Here is a 23,373-nt window from a genome sequence, read left to right as displayed (position 1 = left end):
TGTATAAAATCGACTGATTTGACTCTGTGGGTGTGCTGTGCTTAAAAGTAAATACATACAGAATATTATTTTTCCTCATCTTAGTCTGCTGAAACGTCAAGATCACCAATATGGATCTTCACGACTGTGGCTTCAAACCGGAGGAATGATTGCAGGTTATGAGACAAAAATTAATACGACCTACATTGATTGGTAGTTATACAATTTACCTGCACTCATAGTTATTCGCTAAAAAATATTATTGTGTTCTTAATAAATAATTTTTTGATTAAAAAAAAAAAAAGTTATGGAACCAAAGTCTTTGACTCTTTGATGTGACATCTGAAATATTCCTGACTGGTTAGGTGAGCCAGCTCAGTCCAAACAAACCGCAGAGTTGTTAGCAGAGGAGGTGGATGAAAGGAGGTTATTCGTAAACTATAATCCGTCACGGACAGCAGATCTCGTCTGCTTTGCATGACACTCCGGTTGCCCTCAGCAGCACTTTAAGCGTAGCACGTCTGCACTCACAAAACAGGAATGAATACTAGTTAGGGTCCTTTCTTTTTAGCTGCAGCCAGGCTCATTAGCAGCAGCAGCAGCCTTTGTAGCTAAAATAGGTATTTGTCCTTTTATGTACCATCAACTGCCTTATTTGTTTCAGTATATATTTTTGAAATTGCAATATAATCTCTGGATCGGGAATTTTACTTAGGACTTCTAGTTTTCTACAAGTCCTTCAGATGCTGCACACAGTATGATGCACCTTTATATGTGGCTGTAAAGCACATTTACACACAACTATCCCATTGCTTGAAGTCTAATATTGATTAAAAAACTCCCACCTTGAGTACAATTTATTTTATTTACCCTTTAATTGTTAGTAATAATTTTAAGCTTAATAAATAATTCTCAGAGATAATATATCCTGGTATCCTGTTGGACTGTTTGATGTGAAGCTATTAAGTCACAAAAAAATAGTAGACAAATTAGACATCAACCATTAGATGATGCAAATACTTTTAGACATTTCACATTTTTTTTCTCTCCGTCCTTTCAACCTCTTTGTCACAAGCCGCACCCAAAGTAATCAAGCTACTAAGGGTGATAAATAATCAGGCTATTATGATCTTGGACAGGAAGCCTATCAGATCAATTCTATATATATTTATATCATATCCTGTTCAGAAGCACTATATGATGAAACCAGTTTCCAAATGTTTATATAAGGTAAGACGACACAGGTGCTTATTGACCTTTGTTTCCACTCGGGGTTTCTGTTTCATTAAAACAGAGCATCCGGTGGGAATTGTAAAGTGACTTTATGTAAAAAAAAAAATTCAGTGACAAATAATGTATGAGGGTAGAGCAGTGCAGCATGAAATTGGGAAGAAATAAAAATCTGATATGTGATAATGTTTGTGAATGCTGCGACAACAATATGACTTGTGACAAACAAATAAGTAAACAGTATTAATGTCTTCCTACTTTGGGTTCATGGCAAGTTTAAACCTTTAAAAAATGAATCGTCTATCCAGCTACTGGAAAATAAAATCCCTATTTCCAGCTCATTCACACCAGCTGCTTAGGCACTGAAGAAATAGCTTCTTAATGATTTTACCACCTTACCCTCCTCTTTACCCTGTAAAAGATTTTTATGTGCTGCAATAAACAACTATTGTACCCAAATATACCAGACACAGAAAGGATGAACATCCTGAAATAATTAGCCAACATTTATTGCAGTTCAGGCAGTTCCTCTGCGTATTTATATTGGATACGACTATACTGACTATAAAACTGTAATATTTTGTCCTGCCTTGCATGAGACCACAAAATGTGGGATTCCTGAACTGCAAACTCAAAATAAGACATCATCTTAAAGTACAAATTAGCAGAAATAGCCAGGAGATTGTCATTTAAACCGTCAATGTTTTTTTTCTTTGATTTAATGGAGTCATCTTTTACCATCAATGATTGTGTCTTGGATTGTTGGAGGCTTTTACATTGTTTTGTTTATCTCAAACCAACCCAAACTATGAGAGCAGGCGTGAAAGAAAATGTTGAAGTGTGGGCCGTTTGTGAAACTTGAATACTACTAAACCGAAGAAGTAAATTAACACTGTCTAATTTATGAATAGATTGGATTTTTGCTTTGTATGTGTTCACATAATGCATTTAGTTGGTACATTTCCCTTTTTCTCTCCCTTCTTCCAACATGTTGATTCACCTCTTGCACATTTAAGCACTCACATTTAACTACCAAACTGAGGCTTAGCCTAAATTTAATTTAAACGTTTTTCAACCAAGACCTGGCAAAAGGCAGGAAAAAGCAAAAAAGGTGTTTGTCAAATTGGAGAGTCAGGAAAAAGAGGGCAAGTCATAAAAGGCTATGAAAACTGTTTAAAAGTGAAAAGGGTTGGATTGAACAAGTTTTTTACTGCCATTATCAAGATAAATGGCAGTAAAAACAAACCTGTGATAAATCTAAACTTAAACCTATCATATGAAAATACAGTTGTTATCTGGGAGTGATGTACGCATTTAAATGTAGTGGGAGGGCCACCCTACCTGCAGTGGACCACCACGGGGCCAGCATCGGGAGGCGTGGAGGCTTTCACCCTTCGTATAAAAGCCAACAGTCCAGTGGCATGATAGGGCACGCCATGTTCAGGCCAGGATGTAAAGTGGAACTGACGGACCTCATGCTTGGTTGAGTATCCTCTCTGTCAACAGGAAAAGAGTTTGTTTATGCACACAGGCGCCTAAACAGTGAAAAAAGTGAATAGCTACTCCCCCATTTTATGTTATCATTCCATTCAATCAGAGGAATGTACAGATTTTACTAAGCTTCATGGAAACTGTAAAATTTATAACAAAATTATTGTTCAATTCTAGACCTAACCTCATCAGACACTGACTCACTTTTAGTCCAGAAAATAAAATCCCTTCATTGTAGCATAGCCTTGTTGGTCAGACAGTATGCAGGCATAAAGAGGCAACATGAATGAGATGTATTTTTTTTCTTTTACAGTTGTATCTTCCTTACTGCCTGTAAACTAAACAGGACGGTAAAGAATGACAGAAGAGACATCAGTGTGCATTTCTTTATAAACTCTGTCCTTGTTGCTTACATACTCATTGTCCATAACAGCTTTCCATTGATCATGCTCTATGACTAAGCCTGGTTTTAGTTTAATAAATAATTTTAGATCAAGATAAGCAATCATTTAAGTAAAACTGTTTAAAAAACAAAACAGGATCAAGCTTCATGTTTATTCTACTGAGGTAATTTCACATTAACACAACTCTTGTTTCCTAGATGTTAATATTAACCCCATACAAACAGATTCCAGATGTTGTGAGACGCTTACAAAGATGAAGCAGAACTATATGAAAGACAGTCTCTTCCTCGTAAAAGTGCAACTTTGATTCAGTTAAATTGTGACACATTATTTATGTAAATTGTAAAAAAAAAAAAAACATGGTGCCCATAACATGTGCCATCAGACCGGCAGTGGGAGGAAAACACCAACATTTTGTGTTCCGTTATTCATATAGTTTCCATGCCCATTATGTATCTTCCCCAACTCTGCAACATGTTATAATATAGATAATAGAATAACAGACATGCTCCCATCGGTTTGGGAATTTCAGGCCTCCATGTTAGCAGGGTTTTTTTTTTTGTGTTTACCACAAAATATTCAAATAGAGCGTTATTCCTCATTGATGGCTACACCTCAGCATCCGACTTTACCTTACAGATGGTTGAGGGTCTCTGTGGTTTTCTACTGTCACACAGCAATTTCATCCTTTGTTCAGAGATGACAAATTGAAGCAAATGTTCTTTTCTCTCTTTTTTTTCTTCTTTTGAAAACATAAACCCCCCAAAAAACTCAAAGAGCGTTGACAAAAAACAAGAAAACTGTCACCAGTTTCCAAATTCATCCTGATTTAAATAAGCACGCGTGTGTGCCCAAGTGAGAGCGAATGTGACGGTGTGATGATAATCCTGTGTTTGTGCCACAATCTTTCCAGCCTCACTCTGAGCCTTTCCAATGAGAGATCTCCCCTGGAGATTGACAGGATGGAGGCCGTCAGGGGCACCGCACCGTAGCAGCGATGATGGAAACACGCCGGGGGTAGGCGCATAGCTGCTGGTGTTAATTCCTCTCAGATTAAAATGTGGACCTCGCATCCATCAGCACAAAGTCCCGCCAAGCATCTAATCCCTTCTATTCATGTTCTTTCTACCTTTAATTTTACTTTTCGCTCTGCTTGGTAACATGGGGAACTTGTTGTGGGTGCAGCCACTGTGAGATTCAACAAAGAGCACTGGATTTTGCCATGAAAAAGCTGCAAGGGACGTTATGACAAAAACAAAACGACAGCGTTATGGGAAATCTAAGCTGGACATTGACTCACCCTCTCCAAGGCAAAGGTGCGAACTGTGTACTCAGCCAGAGTTTCTGTCTTAAGGAGAGTGATTTTGATGTCCCCGTACATCTCGCTGTCATCCGGCCAGTATTTACAGCACTTCACCTGTTTAAAAACAAGCAACGCAACATTTCAGACCTTAAACCAACCTTGTCTTTCTGTTCCGTTGCACATCTGTGCGAAAGTGCGAGAAAATTAGAAAAATTAATCCTTCTTTTTCATATATTTTGCCCTAAAATATATATATATATATAGAAAAAAAACACACTTTTGTGCCCTTAAAGAAACATAAAAATACACATATTTACTTAATGTTACCTAAAGCGTAATGCTAAAATTTGGTCTAATGATTGTATTTTATGGTAGTCTGACCAGATTTAACTAATTAGCAGAAAATGTAATTTTCCCATGAGTTACCCATGAAATGCTGCACTACTTATTTCTCTGCTCCCATTTTATCTTGCAAGTCAAAGATGAAAAAAAGCTAAATAACAACATAATACCAGGAAACATAATGGAAAAAAGTGCATCATTTTATGTTAACATCACCCAACACATTATTTGGATTCAGCCACACAGACCACTTCTCATTTATTGACTGTTTCTGGCAAGGTAAAGATGGAGAACCAAATTGCACAAGGGGTTCTGCTGGAAAAATGGTGTAATTTTAACCATTTGCTTTGATGATGTCTCCTTTGCTCCGACTGATAAAGATGAGGTACTTGAGTTCATGGTGCATGTGAAGTGAAACATAATAGTTCTACATCAATATGCCCTGTACATACAAGGACAGACACACTTTTTATAAAACTGCACAGAAACAGACAAACCAAGTACATTTTCTTTTGTAGTGATCATTGAATCAGGTTGTAAGGAAATTTTATTCCTCCAGTGTTACCTCATATGACACGTAAATATTTTCCAGGAAAAATGTCAGACATGAATTCTCATTTATGTGTAGTTTTAATTACCAACTTTAAAAGTTTACTGTGTGAGGGTACTGAATAAAGATCAGGTTGTTTGGACAGACTGAAGAGAAGTTTGATCTTTTTCATAACATCAAGCTGACAAATTACGATCACAGCTGAAGCGCCACTTTTTAAAGTTTTATCTAAAAAACTGTAGTTGGCTGCTTGGTTCTTATCATTGGTCCCCAATCATTTTCATGTTAGCCTCAAATCTTCTTAGTACAGAAATCCTGTTTTCCTCATCCCGTCTGTAATACATATTTTCCACTTTAGATCCGGCCCCCTTCGGCCCAGCCTTATTTTATTCCGGCCCTGGAACAGTTTTGTGTTTGGTTGTCCGGTCCATCTCCCTCTGTACGCGCTTGACAGTGAGGACGCTGAGAAAAAGAATAACCTCTGCTTTACCTTTAACTACAAAAAGCTTTTGCTACCATATCGTATCTTCATAGACTAACCAGATGAGCAATAGTTTCACTATCCAAATACAAGTGACATTACAGTTCAAATAAAAACCATCACTAATGAACAACAGACAAAAAAGAAATAGCTTGACTATTTTTTACAGTTAACCTTATATTAAACTTTTAGGATATATCATGATTCATAAGTGAACAGCATGTTTAACAGCTTGATCTACAGCTGCAAAAAAAGAAGGCAAATTAGCATAATATATAACAGCTTTCAGCATTCTGCGAGGCATATGCCCATCAAAGACATAAAAGCTTCTTATTTAGACACCAAACAGTTCCCTTTTAATGGTTTTAGTACTTCTCTGAACAGTGACAGAAGGGGGATAAGAGGAGAGTGCAGATAGCATACCCTGCCAACCTCCACCAGCTTAGTGATCATGACGATGCTGAAGCAGTTTTCCTGCCACACCATCCTCCAGAAATCGTACAGCGTCTCCTGCTTTGGTCCTAGTGGGAAGAGGGAGGGAATAACAAAAAGAGACAATAAATAAGATCCGTACAAGTCTGTCTTATCAACTTTAGATATCTTGCTAGCTGTGAGTTTGCACATAATTGTGACCCAAGTGGCTTTTTCTGGATGACAGAGTTCTGCCTCTTAAAGTTACGCCGTAAATAATGGTTTTTGGCCATTTCAACAGGCAGAAGGAAAGACGGGTGACTAAAGCAACAGCAGCGGCTGATGATGGAAGTCCGGCAGACCAAAAGTCATTCACTGTCATCAAAGGAGGAGACATTTAGGAAGCAATGCACAGCATGGAAACTGGAAAAGAAACACTGAAAGAGACAAAAGCGAAGCTGAAATCGTTTGTCTCTCTTGCAAGTTTTATCTGCTTCTCTGAGTCTACCAGGAGGGGTTTGCTGGTGGAAGATAAGCAGATGAGCAGATCCTCCCAGACCTCTGAATGGGAGCTGCATAGAAAGCAACAATCCACAGGGTGCAAAACCAGCGGAGAAAAGTTTGTCAACACTTTCCCCACCAAACGACTCCCATATAGGGGTAGTTCTATATTTGGCTAGCAAATGTTACACTGGGAATATGTTACATAAAATACAGCTCAAATACAGGGTTTCAATACAATTTTGATTAAGACCCAAAGCATAATTGTGAAGGGGAGATAAACTATGCTTTCAAAATATTTTCCTAATAAAATCCTCTAAGAAGTGTTGTGAAGTGTTATGTAGGCAGGTTTCCTCGCCTCCGCTATGGATATCTGTAGCTCCTCCAGAGTAAACACGGCCGTCTCGGCTGCTTCGCCAATTATTTCCTTGCCTGCCTCACCAGTAAATGTTAATGATCACATTATGCAAAGTTAGCAGCTCAGCTTTCCTTTTTATCATTCTTAGATAATGGATTCTACAGAGCTATGGGAGATTGTGAAAGCTTGAAAAGTTGTTTCAAAATCTAACCTTATTTAAAACTTCTTGGCCTTCATGATCATTTTTGTTCTTTAATGTTTTAAAAACAAATCTCTGAAGCCGTCAGAGACAAGCCGGATTTATACTAATATTAAATTAGACACAGTTGAATTTTCAAAAGTAATTAAATGACTTCCATTATTTGCACAGGATTTTATTTAATTGTACAAAACTAAAGAGATTTGGGCAGAAATCTTCACTTTGTAGATTTTACTTTGTGAAAACTTTGCATCATTTTCCTTCCATTTCACAATTACGCGGCAATTTGTGTTGATCGTTCACATAACCTTCCACTAAAATTCACATTTTTAATTGTAACGTTATATCTCGTCTTCCATAGGGAGGCTAAAATCTAAGGATGTAGAAAATCATATAATCTAGTTTGTCTTTAGATTATGTCTTTATTGGTTTTGTTTGTCTTTATTGATTTCATACAGGTAGTGGCTATTGTGTGGATGAAATGAATCCTTGGGTAGAGGATAATCAAACTGCTAAACTACAATAATGATAAAAAAAAAAACTATTCACCATTACTGAATCCACACACGCATACATCCACAGAAATATATACTCTAGCCTTGTGGGAATACTCACCCTGAGTGGCGATGAAGTGGTTGGATCGATGGTAGCCCTGAAAGAGAGAAGAGAGATGACATGCTGAGTAAGCCATCTGAGCCTCAGGCACAGCTGTACGGGCGAGGGTCTGTGTCTGTCTTCCCTCTTTTCTTCCTTCCCTTCTTCCCTCTCACTTCCCTCCTTTGAAAATGACCCCTTCTGCAACAAGCTCACTTTATAATTATCTAGCATTTCTACTGATGAATCCAGATGCTGTTGCTCTCAGCAAGTACACAAAGTGAAGCTTGGGCATCTTAAAAAAGTAGGAGTCCTGGGACATCTTAGAAAAAAAGAGAGGTAAGTGAATGAACAATGACTGAATCCCTGCAGCTATTCACTGGTGATATAAAAAACCAAGACCTCAAACTTTTTTAGTTTAGATGCCCAATTTACCAAAGAATGTCCTTCATGACACAGTATGAACAAGGAGGGGAGGGAAAAATTCAATGAAGGTTCACTGTGTTCTCTATCTGGGCTGCTGAATTTACCAAGAGCACGTTGACTTGTATATAAATAAATTCCCCCAATGTGACAGGGCAATCTAGTGCAACAGTAGAATAATAGCAACTAGAACCTTCTTCAAAAGTGAAATTAACCATAAGCCTCAAAACAGTCCGAAAAGCTTTACATGAAAAGAAGCAACATCCTTTGATGTAGATAATAGATGTTTTCACACAGCGTACATGGGGTGAATATGAATGAACAATGACTTGTCACCTCTACAGCCTTGAGCCAAACAAACATGACAGAGACCACATGAATTATAAACACTTTGAGGGAGTGCAAACTGTTCAAAGACATTCCTGTTGGGGAAAAAATAAAATAAAATAATGTACAGGTAAGCTAACCTCTGCGATTCTATGAAAATGGCATCCAGAAAACCACTCTGATGCTGTGGTTCACTGTTGATTAAGAGGAGCAGCTGAAGGGATAATTGATGCTGCAATTACACAACTATCATGAGTCTGCAGAGTGAAGAAGGCGGGTCAAAAATAATCGGCATGAACTCCAGCTCGAGCCCACCAGCTCTCATCAAGTCCGCCTCGTGCAGCAGTCCATGCAGATAACGCTTTTTTTTTCTTCTTCTTTTTTTTAATCTTTTTGCAGAGGGCATTCTCCTAAATTATCAAGTCCGTCCATGTTGCTGATGTATTGCGGCACCGAATCGCATCTAGCCATATAAACAGAGGGAAATGTTTAAAATGGAGATGGATGACTGTTGCTGCAAGGCCCGCTATCCACAATTCCTCAGGCTCTGGCCAAACTTGATCATCGGGAATACAACCACTCCTCTTCTTCAGACAGTTGCCATAGTAACTAAACTTCCTGATTCTTGGCCACTAAAAAAAAAAAAAAAAAAAGAAACAACTAAGAAGGACAGCAGGGTCCTCTATCCAGAGAGGACACATCTCCTTGTGTTCATTTTAAATCCTTAACTAAAAAGGTTTTCTTTTTTGTTTTTGATCAAATGTGCACCTGAAACGCTCCGACCTTCGAGCACTTGTGGATAGAGGACAGCTGAAAGCGAGCGGAGAGGGGACAGGAGAAATAAAGTGATGGGAGGCAGAAGAATGAGCAGTGAAGTACTTACTTCCCTGTTAATCCGAATCTACAGGGTCCGAGGTCGAGGAGGTGGGATGGGGAGTAGAAAAAGAAGACACACAGGCTAGTTAATGAAAGAAGCTTAGGAGTTACAGACAAGTGGGAGGTCTGTGAGTATGCAGAGATGTTTGCGCAAAAAGCAGCACTAAATTTTATGTTAGCACACATACATAGTGTTTATTAATTACATTAAATTATGGGGGTTTAATGACATCTATGCTGATAGGTGCTTATTTAAGGTGAGGTTTGTGAAATTTATTCATTTATTTGTTTATTTTTGCTGTTAATGACTTCAAGGATTCTTTCTGAACTGTGTTTCTCACTTACAATAGGCTCCTAAATGAAACATTATCTTAACACGATGACAGCAGTTTTTGCATTTCATTCAAGTCATATGGGATCCCAACAACCAAAAGCACTAAACTTATAGTTCTAAGAAAAAACATCACAGTAAATTGTTAAAAAAAAATCAATTCAATCGATTGCAATTAGATTCAGATTTATAGATGCACCAACAAGTCAGCTGGCGACTGAAACAGCCAGATTTTCAGTGTGATCAGCTCTGACTGACTGGTTGGAAAATCAATCATCTGTAAAAGACAGAACTCATCTGTTTGTATGAAGTTACTGAAAGACGAAAACTGAAACATAGATATCTTCACTATCTTAGGGATGTTTCAAAATAAGATCAGGGAAAAGAGTTAAGAGGCATTTTAATAGATATCTCGATTCTAACATTTTATTTATATAAACATTGTACTTTTCCAAACTCAGCTTGCCAATTCTTAGTTTAATAATGCGTTAATAATAAGTAAGGAAGGAAGGAAGGAAGGAAGGAAGGAAGGAAGGAAGGAAGGAAGGAAGGAAGGAAGGAAGATACTTTAAGAAGAGACACATTCAGTGGGCAACAGGAAGGCTGAATGTATTATAAACAGTTATTCTTGTTTATCCTTTTGGTGAATCAGCTTCTCTCATAGAAAATGTTGGATTCATAAATGCTGAAAACCTTTTGGAAATCCAATAGTTAAAGGAAATAGCTACTTTGTTGAGGACATGCACACAACAATCGCTGTAATTAGTGTGTTTAGTTTAAAAAAATAATAATACTAATACCTTGTTTTAGTATCATGGTTATCATTCAATTTTGTGATTTTTTTTTCTTGTAATATAAATAATAATGGACGATAGAGACAGAAATGAGAATATGTTAAATGCTGGTAAATATGACTCAGAGTGAAATTTGAAAAAAAAAAAAAGTTATGAGGAGATCAGAGCTTTACAAACCAAGTATCAAAAACCAACAACAAAACTGTCATCAGTGCATTAAAACCAAATGCAGTCCAATGCCATCAGACTGGTTCTGAAACAACACATTTCAACTAAGTATCATAATTACAATCAGTAAGTGAATAATGAAAAAAATACCAGTCAGTAAAACAGCTAATTAAGGAAACACAAGGAATAAAACCTTGATTTAGTCTCATATTCTGAGTAGGTAAACGGTTTTTGGTAGATGGCAATCAAACTGATTTTTCGGCAGATGGTCATTTTAATGAGGAATCCAGAGGAAGTACTGGAGTGAGTTTCAACTATCTTGTCGAAGCATGGAGCATTTTTCCTTTAATTTCCTTTTAATTATGAAAAACGGATAATGTGGTAAAAGCTGTACAGGAACAATATGAAGATAACAATACTGCAAGATCTAAAGCCCTTGCTTAGTCTTCAGCAATCAGTTGGATGCAACAACCTCTACCAAAGCAAGTCATCAACTTTGACAAAAAGCTTCTGTATTGCAGCCAAACTTAACTGAGTCAATCTATCTATCTATCTATCTATCTATCTATCTATCTATCTATCTATCTATCTATCTATCTATCTATCTATCTATCTATCTATCTATCTATCTATCTATCTATCTATCTATCTATCTATCTACACAGTGGTTGGTAACTGTACAATGCCTGCAGTGTAACAACAAAACACAGCAAAATCATGTCCACCAAGTCAAGTGCCAGGCTCTTCAATTGTTATTATATGTAAGTGGAGGAGAAGTCCTGCTGTGAAATCTTTTCAGAAATGAGCTGCTACAGAAGAGATGTTTCAAAAGTCAACATGACGGAGAGCAGAGCTGCCCCTGCCAGACTAGAGCGATGTTTTAAAGTCTCTGTAAGCAAATTGTGCTTTGTGTTTGTGTCTTTCCAAAAGAAAAAAAAAGAAGAAAATATCTTGCACATGTTTCACAGACTACCTCCATGGAACAAGGACATGTTGAAACTGTGACTTGTGTTAGAGTAAGCTAATGACAGAAGCTTTGTTGGCAGTCAAATTAGTTTATATATATATATTTTTGCCAGTTTTAGAAATCCAACATCAGAGAACCATTTCAAGAAAATCATCTTAGCACGATATGTGGAAGCTTTTTTCCCCCTCCTTACTTAATCTCATGTTGCAATATCAAAATATGTCTACATACTCATTAGATTTGAGTGACTCATGTCACCTGTATTTTTGACAATGCAAAACAATGCAAATAATAATAAAAGAGAACAAATATCCCCCAAAAAAATCCCATACGCATCCACAGGAAGCATTTCTTGAAGTCGTCAGACTCCTGTACAAACCAGCCGAGACTGGTCATGACATTTTCACACAGCATGACTGTCAATAAGTTGGGCTGCAAAGATTTTTGAACCTATAAATAATTTAGTACCGAATACAAGGAATAACAATGCCACTAATGAAAAATGTCAGCACTTAGCACTTGACGATGCCTTTCATGTTCAAGTTTCAGGTCTTATTGTTAGAAGGCAGCAGGATACAACACTACTATGACACAACTTTTCTCCTTACGAGTTCATTTTTAGGAGCTTTACGTTGCAGCTGATTAAAACTGGGGATTTTAAAAGACAGAGAAACTGAGGTCAAAATTAGATATCACCCCTATGCTCACATATAGCAGTGGTATTTCCTGAAATGATGAAAAATTATTGTATAAGAATAGTTATTTGACCACAGTTTCAGGAACACCATATGCTATCCAGTCTATCTTCATCATAGTAATAATCAGCTCTACTTGTCACCTAAAACATGGACATCTATTGGACCCAGTGAAAATGCACACCTTGCAGATTTATTATGTTTTTGGCTTCACTGGCACATTTAAATGTTTCGGTTCACTGTATGCATTTAAACATAGGTCAAAGATAACATGGGTAAATACAAAAAAAACCCCACTTTTTAAGTTGTTAAAGGAGAGAAGCTTTTCTAACCTGACCTTAGAGAGTAATTTACGTTGATGTGGAGGAATTTCGACCCACTCTTCCTTCTCAAAGCAGCATCTCAATCAAATTTAAGTGTATTCTTTCACGACGCTACTTCATGGACAGCCAGACTTCAAGATCTTCAAGACTTCTGATGAAGAGCATCATTACTAGTTCAATCAGCTACGGCAAGCCGTCAATGTTCCGAAGTAACAAAGGCCAGCACACTACCACCACTATTCAACTGAAGGTATAAGACCTTTTTCTGAAATGCTGTGTTAGTTTCATGCCAGCAACAACAAGATAAGAAGTTTCCCTTTCGTCCAGCTGGTCTATCAAATATTTACATATAAATTTAGAGAAACTTCAAGATGCTAAATATGAAAACGACATTTGTGATGTTTTTGATCAACACTGGTGGTAGCTTTGGATCTTTTTCCGCTGAAAACAACTTTGCCCAGTTAATTTCTTGTTGTTGAACCTGGAGAACTGACCTTAACTGAGGCAGGTGAAGCCTGCAGGGCTTTTAAACTTAGAGTTAGAGACTATAGAGTTCATATATGAGCCTCCTGGATGAACTTTGATGGGTTTTGGGCAAACTTTAAAAAGCCTGCTACTGGAAAAGTTTGCTACTGTTCCATGTTTTCTTTCATTGTGAATGTTATATCTCTTTGTCTATTTACAGTCATTAAATTGCTTTAGATTGGGGAATGCCATGTTGCTTTTTTAACCTATTTTATGTTGTCTTATTGGTTCTATCAACTCGATTTCTTAAATAGGAACCTCCCTGGGTGTGTAGGTAAAATTCAACTCAAAATTTGATTAATCACTAATTGATGCTTAATGACAGGAATAATCATATTTTCCCACATAAACAAGTTGGCTTGGATAGCATTTTTCTGAAATAATATAATTTTTTGAAAACCATGTTTCTATTTATTTGTTCATGATTTCTTTGTCTGGGATAAAATCTGTTTGATGATACTGAACATGTAAGTGAGACAAAAAACAACAAAGAAATAGGAAGAAATAAACTCCTTAGGCAGAGAGAAACTAACTCCACAGAATAAATAAATAATCATTTCAACTAAAAAACTGATTTATTAATTTTGCTCTGCAACATTTGCATTTTTACTATAAACCAGAGTGACACAATATGACAAATTGAAATCATCATTGCATATTGCAATTGTAACCTACTGCTGTAATATCAAGTAGCATATCACATATCTGTTGCTGTGCATGTAAATTCTGCCAGCGCTGATGATGGAAGTGGGCATGATGGTGAAGCTCAGAAATAGTGGTGCAGAGTTTATTATAAAGTAAAAAAGTCAGGAAATTGTTGGTTATTCACAATCGATATCTGCGTCACAATAATTAGTAATGATTTGTGAATCCCTACACTAACCTGTGTAGAAAGGTGTGGCTATTATATGAGCTTAGATTAATTTTAATCAGGTAGGCTTCTGCGTTTAGTCACGTTATCAAAGAACAGAAAAGCAGGAGCTTTGATCGTCATTAGAAACCAACGTCTTGCAGCAACAATCAATAACTTCTGATTCTTTCACAGCAAGTAAATTCCTCCAAACTCACAACATTAACAGATGTTTAATACATAAAGATGGATGCCACCCCACAAGAGTCAAGACTTTAACTTTCTTTAAATCTACTAACAGCCCATCAGGTTTAGAGTTTGTGTTTATTTCTACCCTCAAAATATAAATACAGTAACATATTCGTAGTAAGCACGATGTTTTAACAAAGATGACAGAAATACAATGCTCAGGAAATTTAACCAGTCAGATCTGCTAAGGTACCCTACCTCTACTGGAAACAGAGTGGGCCAAGAATGAAAGCTGTCTGGGTTCCTGGGAAAGATCCCTGCAGCTGAAATGTGCCGAAAGCAAACAATCGAACATTACAGTAAGGAAACATGGAGCTCGCACATTCCCCACTTAGTTCAGAAAGCACAAATGTCTTTCAGAAGAAATAAGAACTTTTCCATTTAACCTCCACTGAAATAATCAAAAGGTGTCGAACATATGTTCCTCTGTGGCAGGAGGAGATAAATTTGGAGAGCTGGGTCAGGGCAGTCGGAGAGTACCATCTCTGACACTGTAGTGGCTGCGGAGAGGTGTTTTTCTGCTAATGCCTGCACTTCTGCTCCCTAAACACTAATGGAGACCCTTACAATAGCTATAGCTGAAGCCAGGTTTTCAGCACCGTCTCAATGTGACAGTCGCTGTAGAAGCACGTCAGAGTTGACCTTTCTAGACAGTCAAATAACAAAGAGGAAATACACATTAAAACCAGCGTCAGGCAGTTTGATGGTACAACCGGGCCGAAAAGGAGGAGCCCAAAAAATCAGATCATCAAATCCAGATGTGTAGTCGGCTATTTTGTTTTGTTATAAATGGCATTTTTCAAATAAATATCCGTTACAATCATTCCTGATGGAGATGGGATCTGCTAACCTCGTATCATCTGCAAACAGAAGTGGGAGTACAACAGCCTGCCTCGAGATCTCTGAGTGTTATATTTACTTTGCAGAATTCCCCATGAGAAGCGTTGAGAATAAATCTTGGGAGATAAAGAAACCACATCAGATTTCCTGGCTTCAATTGACAAAACTGAAATAAATGGCAACAACTGTGGATTATGACGGATATTTCACGTGGGGAAGCAAACTACAGACTTCTATTTGCAGCAGCACGTCTTTGATTTTCTGCATTCCTTAATGAAACGTTCGATCAATGGCAGATGGGTTCTCCGAGACGTACCTTAAACTTTTATATGAATGAGAACACACATGAATGACATCAGCAAGACATGCATTTTACTGTGGTTTTGCACGAAAGAGAGATAAAAGGATCATCTCCTACTCCCTCAAACAGTGATTGAAAAACATCAGTGACGTCTATGTAATTTGAGAGAGATTTACACTGTGGGGTTTTACAGAAAGGCTCATCTCCTCTGCAGGAATTAAATGCATTGGCTTCCTCTCTGTTTTAATAAAAACGATAGCAAAGGTGGTGAAGGTCAGGGATCTGCAGCAGCACCTGACAATGATGGCATCTGGCTCAACAGTGCGGGGGCCGGATTGGATAGACTCTCTCAGGTGGAAGCGGGGCAGCCGAATGGTGGCTTATGAGAGGGAGATGGACCACGATTTTTGCAGGATGTGAGAGCAGAGGCTGGATAAATCTGAATCTCAACAGGATTAAACTTACATCAATGTAGTTAGCGTTGATGTAGTCCGAGTTTGGATCTCCCAGCAGAGGGTGGAGCTTCACTCTGTGCCGATCGTCTGGGCATACAACAGCAACGGAGACATTTTAAAAAAAAAAGAAGTCGCAACAATTTCTGCTTTTTTCCACTAAAATGTTTGTAATTACTTACATCCCAGCAAGGTGTCATGCCTCCCTTTGGTTTTGTCCTTCTTTTTGGTGCAGTCCCAGCCATCAAAGAAGCTCTGCAGAGATAAAGGCAAAACTTGTGTCAAGGTTTGTTAGAGAATATCAGTGGAAAAACATAGAACAAAGAACAACGACGGCCTTTCTACCTCAAAATAATATATATATTTTTTTATCAAAGTCTTTTTATTTTTTTTACAAAAACCACAAAAAAACACTGATGAAGACACACACGAACACCCCTCCCCTCCCCTCTTATACCGTCTCTATTACCCCAACATGTATCCACCTTGTATTCATACATCAGTCGATGCAAAGTACAGCCTTGTGCAGTAATGAAAGAGCCAAAATTTGACCTTTACACACATTTTTTCTATGCAAGATATAAATGGCTGCCAGATATCAAATAATTTGTTTACAGATCCTCTAACAGCATATCTGATCTTCTCCAAATGAATTTAAGACACAATCTCTCTTAACCAGTGTCCATATACTGGAGGATGTGGACGAAGAAGAATGAGTCTTCTAGCTAGTAGAAAGCAGGAAGCTAACACAGCCCACTGATGTTAGCTAAAGAAAGACTCAAAATAATATTCTATTTAACGTATCACACACAATCTAGATGAAACACACTACAGTTGTGGTTAAAAGTTCACAACAAATGAACAATTTCAAAGGACACTTTTGTAAGAAAGATGTAGGTAAATAGAACCACAGTTTTAGGACACTGGTTTTATGCAAAATAAAAGATTCATAAAAACCTGTCAAAATGGCCAGGAGCATTAAATCGGATTTAAATGATCATTTTAGCTTCATAAGTGGTGATGGTATTTTCCTTTTTTTTTTTTTAAACGGTCACAGCAGATGTTCTCTGCTCTTTTTGCTCCCTTAATAAAATGACAAGTTACATCCAGTGGATACCTAATTAGCCATCCATGCTGCAGGTGACATAAAATAACACCCACTGGAAAGATTCTGGTGTGGATTGCTTTCTGTGGGCATTTCAAAAAAAAAAAAGAGCAGCTAATTTGGGTTCAGAAGAAAGTCTTTATTCTCACAAAGGTGCCATAAAAGGCTCTGGGAAAAAACAAAACCAGGAAACAACTCCTTTTGAACTACCAATACCAATCATACACCTATGCTGGCATTTTAAAACTTTGATTATTTTTTATATTTTCCTTCTTCAGAACCAGGATATCATGGGATATTTTAAATAGGAATGTTGATCAAAGTCCAACAAGATTTCTAAAGGATTTTCAAAGGGTTTCTTTAGACACTAAAGGTCCTGTTTGTCTCATTTTCTGTCAACACCTTAAGAAATGAGGAAACATGAGGAATCTAATAATATTAAAGCCAAGAGAAGAAATACCAGGCTTTAAAAACCTACCCACAGTAGATTAACAGGAGCTAGAGGTAAAAATCTTTAAAAAATAACATGTAAAAGTATTATAAGAGAAGTATTATTCTTCAGCTTCGCTTCTACTGTAACCTAATGGTTATCTGTAGGTGCTTTTGATAATGGACGAATGTAAACCCCCCAATTAAGTCCAAGATAAAGAAACAGATGCAATATCATCAGATAAAAAGATAATTACTTTTCATTTCACTATCCAGTACACCGAAGATCTGCAAAATAGACCAATTATACGCATAGTTTGGATGCAGAGTTCTTAAAAAAAATATGTAAAAAAAAAAAGTTGAAAAATTATACAACTCATTAGAAATGATTTTTTTTTCCTCAAAACAATTGCACAGCAAGTTATATCTTCCTCCCTTTTCTTTTTCTGCAACAAAAAACTACCAGCCCTAAAAATACAGTATTTTTCTGCACAATTGGTGTAACACTTCAAGAATGTCACAGAATTTGCTCCGGCTATAAACATACAAAAATTAGTGTAGGCTGCATTCAGGCTGCATTCTCCTGAATGATGCCTAATTTGAATGTGGGCAAACTGTGTCAGCACAGAGACAGTTTCTTAATGAAGCTGTTTTGAGAGAAGCTCTGCCTTTGTGTCAACGTTCAGAATTAAAAGCATGGGACGAACTCAGGTCTAACTGAATTTAGCACAATTAAATGTCTTTGTAAATTTACCTGTTACCAGTTTTAAAAGGAATGCTTTGGTGATTTGTGTTAAGTAGAGACGGCACAAAACCAATCTTTGTCAATTTTATGACAATAGTAAGTACTGCACAAAAAGTGTCAAAAAGCAGCCAATCTCTGAAGAAAAAAAAAGATAGATTTTGAGAAAAAAAAAAAAGAAAATATTATATAAAATCACTTTCAAGGGTTGAAAGAAAGCCTGACTGGTTAGAAGCAAAATTTAAGGGAATGAAGAATGACTGAAGACTTGCATCCAGTGCATCTGGAAAGTATTCAAAGTGCTTCTGGGTATTCAACATGCAAATGCCCCATTATGACAATGTGGAAAAAGGTTTTTTCAACATGTATTAAAAACAAAAAATCACATTTATACTAGTGTTCACAGCCTTTGTTATGAAGCACTGAAAGGTTTCCACTCATCATTCCCGAGATATTGCGACAACTTCAATTGAGGACTTGATTTAAGGAGACGCACAGTTGACAGTGCAGGTCAGAGGTCAAACATCAAGCATGACATCAAAGGGATTGTCTGTATACCCCCAAAACAAGACTGTCTTGAGGCACAAATCTTGGGAAGGATCTAAAAACATTTCTGCTGCTTCAAAGGTCCCAATGAGCTCAGCAGCCTCCATCGTCCGTAAATGGAAGACGTTTGGAACCAGCAGGATTTTTCATAGAGTTCAGCTTTAAGCTGAACACAATTGGCGAAGAAGGACCTTAGTCACCATCAGGTGACCAAGAACATGATGGTCATTCTGTAAAGCTTCAGCGTTCCTCTATGGAGAAAGAAGACCCTTCCAGAAGGACAACAATCTGCAGCAATCCACCAATGTGTACGGTAGAATCGCCAGATGAAAGACACTCCTTAATTAAAGACACATGGCAGCCTGTCTAGAGTTCAAATGTCAGCAGAACAACAACCCAAAACACATGGCCAACATCTCTATGGCTCACTATGTGAATGTCCTGGAGGGGCTGAGACCCCATTCAATCTGATGGATCTTGACAAGAATGGCAAAGAATGGATGAAACTACCTGGTGGTAGATAAGCAAAGATCATCGTATTTAAAAAGACTTGAGGCAGTAATTGCTACCAAAGGTTAATCAACAAAGTATTAAAGCAAAGGCTGTGAATACTTTTTTTTTTTTTACTATTATTAATAAAAATTGTTCCTGCGTTGTCATAATGTGGTATTTGTGTGTGAAATTTTGAGGGAAAAGTTTAACTTAACACAATTTGGAATGAGGCTGGAACATAAGAAAATGTGGGAAAAGTGAAGAGCTGTGAATACTTTCCGGATGCACTGCATACCCATCCATATGAGTCCAGTCCCTGTAGTTTTCTGAGACTATAGAGAAATTTTGTAGAAATTCTGCCCAATTTTGAATGGGGATCAGGGGATTACAACGCAGTTCTCCTCACAGACAGCCAAGAACCATCCAAATCCAGCCTGGGATTACATCCTCCTCCTCACTTTTTCCCTCCTCTTTCATGCCCTGCCTCTTTAGATGTTTCTTTCTGAATCTCAAAATTTATGTTCCCTCCCTTTTACTTCATGGCTTCCTTCCCTGTCCACCTCTCTCCTCTTGGCTTGCTTTTATTTTTGACAGAACATCTCTAAGCCCTCTTTTTGTCTCTTCCCACCTCTCTGACACTCAGTTCCCAAGAGATGACAGAGAAAAAGAGGAGGGTGAAAAATAGTGGAGAAAAAAAACAGCAAAGGAATGACAGGCCTTTAAAAGCAAGAAAAAGAACACCCAGGGCGAGTTGATTAGATGACTTTACTGCAGAGATCAGAAATGTAGGATGGTTGTGATAACACAAATGAGTCCACGTCAGTCAGACTCTGCTCCGGATAATGACTGCTTTCTTTTAATTGAAACATGTTGAGGAATTTTTCAATTCCTGATTCGATCCAAAAAAAAAGAAGAAGGAAAATCACACATTTTAGGTAATAATAAAACATAATAAAATGTCTTCTGAGCTCTTGTTATATTAAATAAGCACAGTTTTCAAGAAGTCACTGATATAGCTACGATGTGGATTGAATTTTAAATGAATCAATCAGTTTCCCAAACCGAAAGTGTTATATTGGTACTCAGGTGGGGGTTCTGCTCAGCTGTTGTTTAGCTGCGGTTCCGGTGGGAATATGAAAGCGGTCGTCACACACGCAATCCGCTTTACTGGCCCACAGTAAAATCTTGATCAATGTTTTTACAGAAAGCAGGTATTCCTCAGGGAAATAAAAACCTACGCCTGCAGTGTGAGTCTAATATAATAGTCCTCATCATTTTCCTTCATAATAGCGAGACACAATCCATCAAAACTTAGCACAGAGAGGGTAAAAAAATACAAAAGAGGTGTGTATTGATTTTTAGAGTGGAGTGTGTTTTGGCCGTGAGGGACCATTTAATGAGTCTACAAGCAGAGTTCCAGAGGGGGACACCATGTATTGGAGACAAAAGATGTTTTCTTGTCTCTATGAATGCCACAGGCATTGGGTGACAGAGATGGACTTCTCCCTAGGGTGCAAGCTAAACTCCCAGCCACAATTGTTTTCAGAGATCTGGGTTCACCATTGTGCTGCCTGGATAATACAGCTAGACGCCATTGCTGCTGTGAGGGGATGAATGAGCTTTGTTCAATGACGGAAACTTTTTTTTTGTACTGATGGATCGATCGAGGATTAAATACCAAGGGGGCACAGGGTGCAAAAAGTCTTCCAAAAATCTTAAAAGTTTTATGAAAAAAAAAAGTGGTCAAAGAGGCAAAAAGTTTAGGAAGCACTCTAAGTTTTGATTTAGATGATCCAGCTGATTTTCAAAAGCAGTAAAACTGAATGCCGGATTTTGTTTCTGTCAGTAAATGACACAAAATGACACGATTCTGAGGTCCCAACACATTTGTAACTAGTCATTTTTAGTCATTTTCATTACTACATTTTTGTGCTATTAAATAATTGTGAAAACATCCCGGCTCTAAAATAAATGTGTCACTTCCCAAAAGAATGCATGAGAAGTATTCAGCACCTGTTTTATTTCCAATACAAAAGGACAAAGCTGTACGTTGATCAGGACAATTTGCTGGCATGGATTCCACCTCTATCATCAACCCTCCTCTGAGGATGATGCTGGTATCGATTTCATACATAAATAGTCACATTTATGCCCTCAAATCACATTTTTATAGCAATCTTGTGAAGAATTTCTTCTAGGTAAAGATAGTTTTTTGCAGAAATCCAAAGATATCAGTTTTTTGGGAATTTCCTAATGTGTCTGAAAAGAAGTTAATTTTTACATCAAAAGCTAAGAGTGTACATTGATCCCTATTACTTTTCTATACATGGTTTACTTTGGTCATGGAGGTGAAGTGTCATTCATATTAGTTTTCCTGTAATTGACAAAGGTCTCCGAGGCAATTATTTCTTAAAGTTAGTCATTGTTATTGTCAATATAGTCTTCGACATAACTTTGTAAGCTTTCTTTCATTAGAATCTTACAACTAATCATAAAGGAAACTACTGAGCTTTCAGGAACCTATTTATAAACGCTAATATGATTCATCTTTCCACCTCTCACCATTGCAGTATTTTTCACATTAAAACATCTCGAGGCTGCAAAGAGCTTAAAGAAATGTCAGCAGGTCCCAACAAGTGACCTCCAAATGTCAATCCAATAGAATACATGTTCTATATTCTTATCACCTAAAAGATCAAATGAGCACCGTCGAGCTATGCTTGGGAACAACAGGGAGATTAATGCTGTGTGTGTTGCTACTGGAAAAAATCCTTAATGACCCTATTGCACCTCCATTGCACCACATCTTACAAAGAGAGGTAAATACCAACATTGCTTCTGGGAAGGAAGACAATTCTTAACGCATTAGAGGTAAAAGAAAAAAAAGATCGAAGAAGGGTTTTTTTGTTTTGTTTTTTTCCACAGTTTTCATCATTCTTCACCTTCACAGACTGTCCCTTCCTCTCTTTAGAACAATCTGTCTGCAGCAGACAGAGACTCAGTAGGAGGAGGCAGAGATGTTTAACCTCATCAGGCCTCCCATCACAATAGAGGTCTTCTTTTGGCCTAAATGAGGATGATCTATTCATCTGAACAGTAGTGGTGTCCTTCAGATGCCTTTTTGGCTCTGGTGATTAAGTTCAGTGGTTTCAGATAATGTTTACTCTTCAGTCAGGGGTGCTTGCGTCTAAAAAATCTTCACTGAATCATCTTTATTTTTTAAATTTTGCATGTTTCTCATGCAATATTCTTGGAACTGGTTCACTACCACAAAATAGAGCACCTGTATTTAACGGTAAAGGCAACCCTTTGATTACGCATTTAGAACCAACAGCGTTCCCAATCAAAGTCACACATATCTCCAAAAGCCTTCTTGGGACCGAACTAGGAAATGTTCAGGATGCTATAGTTTCCTGGTATCATCTGAAAACTGCTCAGAAAAAAAAAACAAAAAAAAAAAAAACTCCAGTTCCTTGAAATCTAAGATGATGAAGGAAGTGGATAATTTTCCAATGATATACAAGATGTGTAACTACCTACAGCAACTGACATCCATCAAGACTGTATCTAAAAGAGCAGAAGGAGAGCAGATATTGTTTTGGAATGATTTGTCTATAAATGGAGAGCTAAAACAGCATTAGATGAGTGGTGCCACAGCTACCCAATAGGAAAGCTGAGAGGTCTTTACTGTACTAATCCAACTCCAAGGCTTAGCTTAGGGTCATTGATCTAAAAGGTTTTTGAAATCAGCTTTGTGCCAAAATTGATGAGTCCAGGCATAGTGATTGAGTCCAGGCATGGTCATTTCAGATGGTCAGGTATAGTTTTTGCACCTGTTGCATATTTCACAACAACTCAACTGTAAGACAGAAAAGCTGTAAGGTCAGCCGCTTTTCTTCCTTACGGTCTCAAACTGCATTGTTTAGTTTACTGTATTGTAGTTTTGGATTTGTAAACTAGTTCTTGTGTCTATAACAGGACTGTAAAATCAGCCTGAACATCTGATATCTTCTATGGTGCTTCATGAACACAGTGTGCTCCCCAGTGCATGTTATGAGACTGTGACGGCTGTCATGGTGGCAGCACTTTGGCATC

The 23,373-nt window shown here is 37.6% G+C and overlaps 1 protein-coding gene across 4 annotated transcripts in view; it reads right to left on the bottom strand.

The window, feature by feature from the left end:
* Nucleotides 1–23,373, bottom strand: part of ptprub (protein tyrosine phosphatase receptor type Ub) — a 228,644-nt gene that overhangs the window by 19,853 nt on the left and 185,418 nt on the right. For 2 of the 4 annotated variants that reach the window (XM_008432338.2, XM_008432340.2), the window contains 7 exons: nucleotides 16,147–16,219; nucleotides 15,978–16,054; nucleotides 9,477–9,494; nucleotides 7,865–7,901; nucleotides 6,204–6,301; nucleotides 4,405–4,521; nucleotides 2,551–2,705 (listed from right to left, as the gene is read on the bottom strand). In XM_008432338.2, the coding sequence (XP_008430560.1) occupies nucleotides 2,551–2,705; nucleotides 4,405–4,521; nucleotides 6,204–6,301; nucleotides 7,865–7,901; nucleotides 9,477–9,494; nucleotides 15,978–16,054; nucleotides 16,147–16,219 (575 nt within the window). The remainder of the gene's footprint in view (nucleotides 1–2,550; nucleotides 2,706–4,404; nucleotides 4,522–6,203; nucleotides 6,302–7,864; nucleotides 7,902–9,476; nucleotides 9,495–15,977; nucleotides 16,055–16,146; nucleotides 16,220–23,373) is intronic. The other 2 variants (XM_008432339.2, XM_008432341.2) reach the window with 1 other exon arrangement.

This window comes from Poecilia reticulata, linkage group LG16 (genome assembly GCF_000633615.1).
Source record: "Poecilia reticulata strain Guanapo linkage group LG16, Guppy_female_1.0+MT, whole genome shotgun sequence".
NCBI lineage: Eukaryota > Metazoa > Chordata > Actinopteri > Cyprinodontiformes > Poeciliidae > Poecilia > Poecilia reticulata.
The sequence above is the reverse complement of the archived record's forward strand: the minus strand, read 5'-3'. Positions and strand labels throughout refer to the sequence as shown.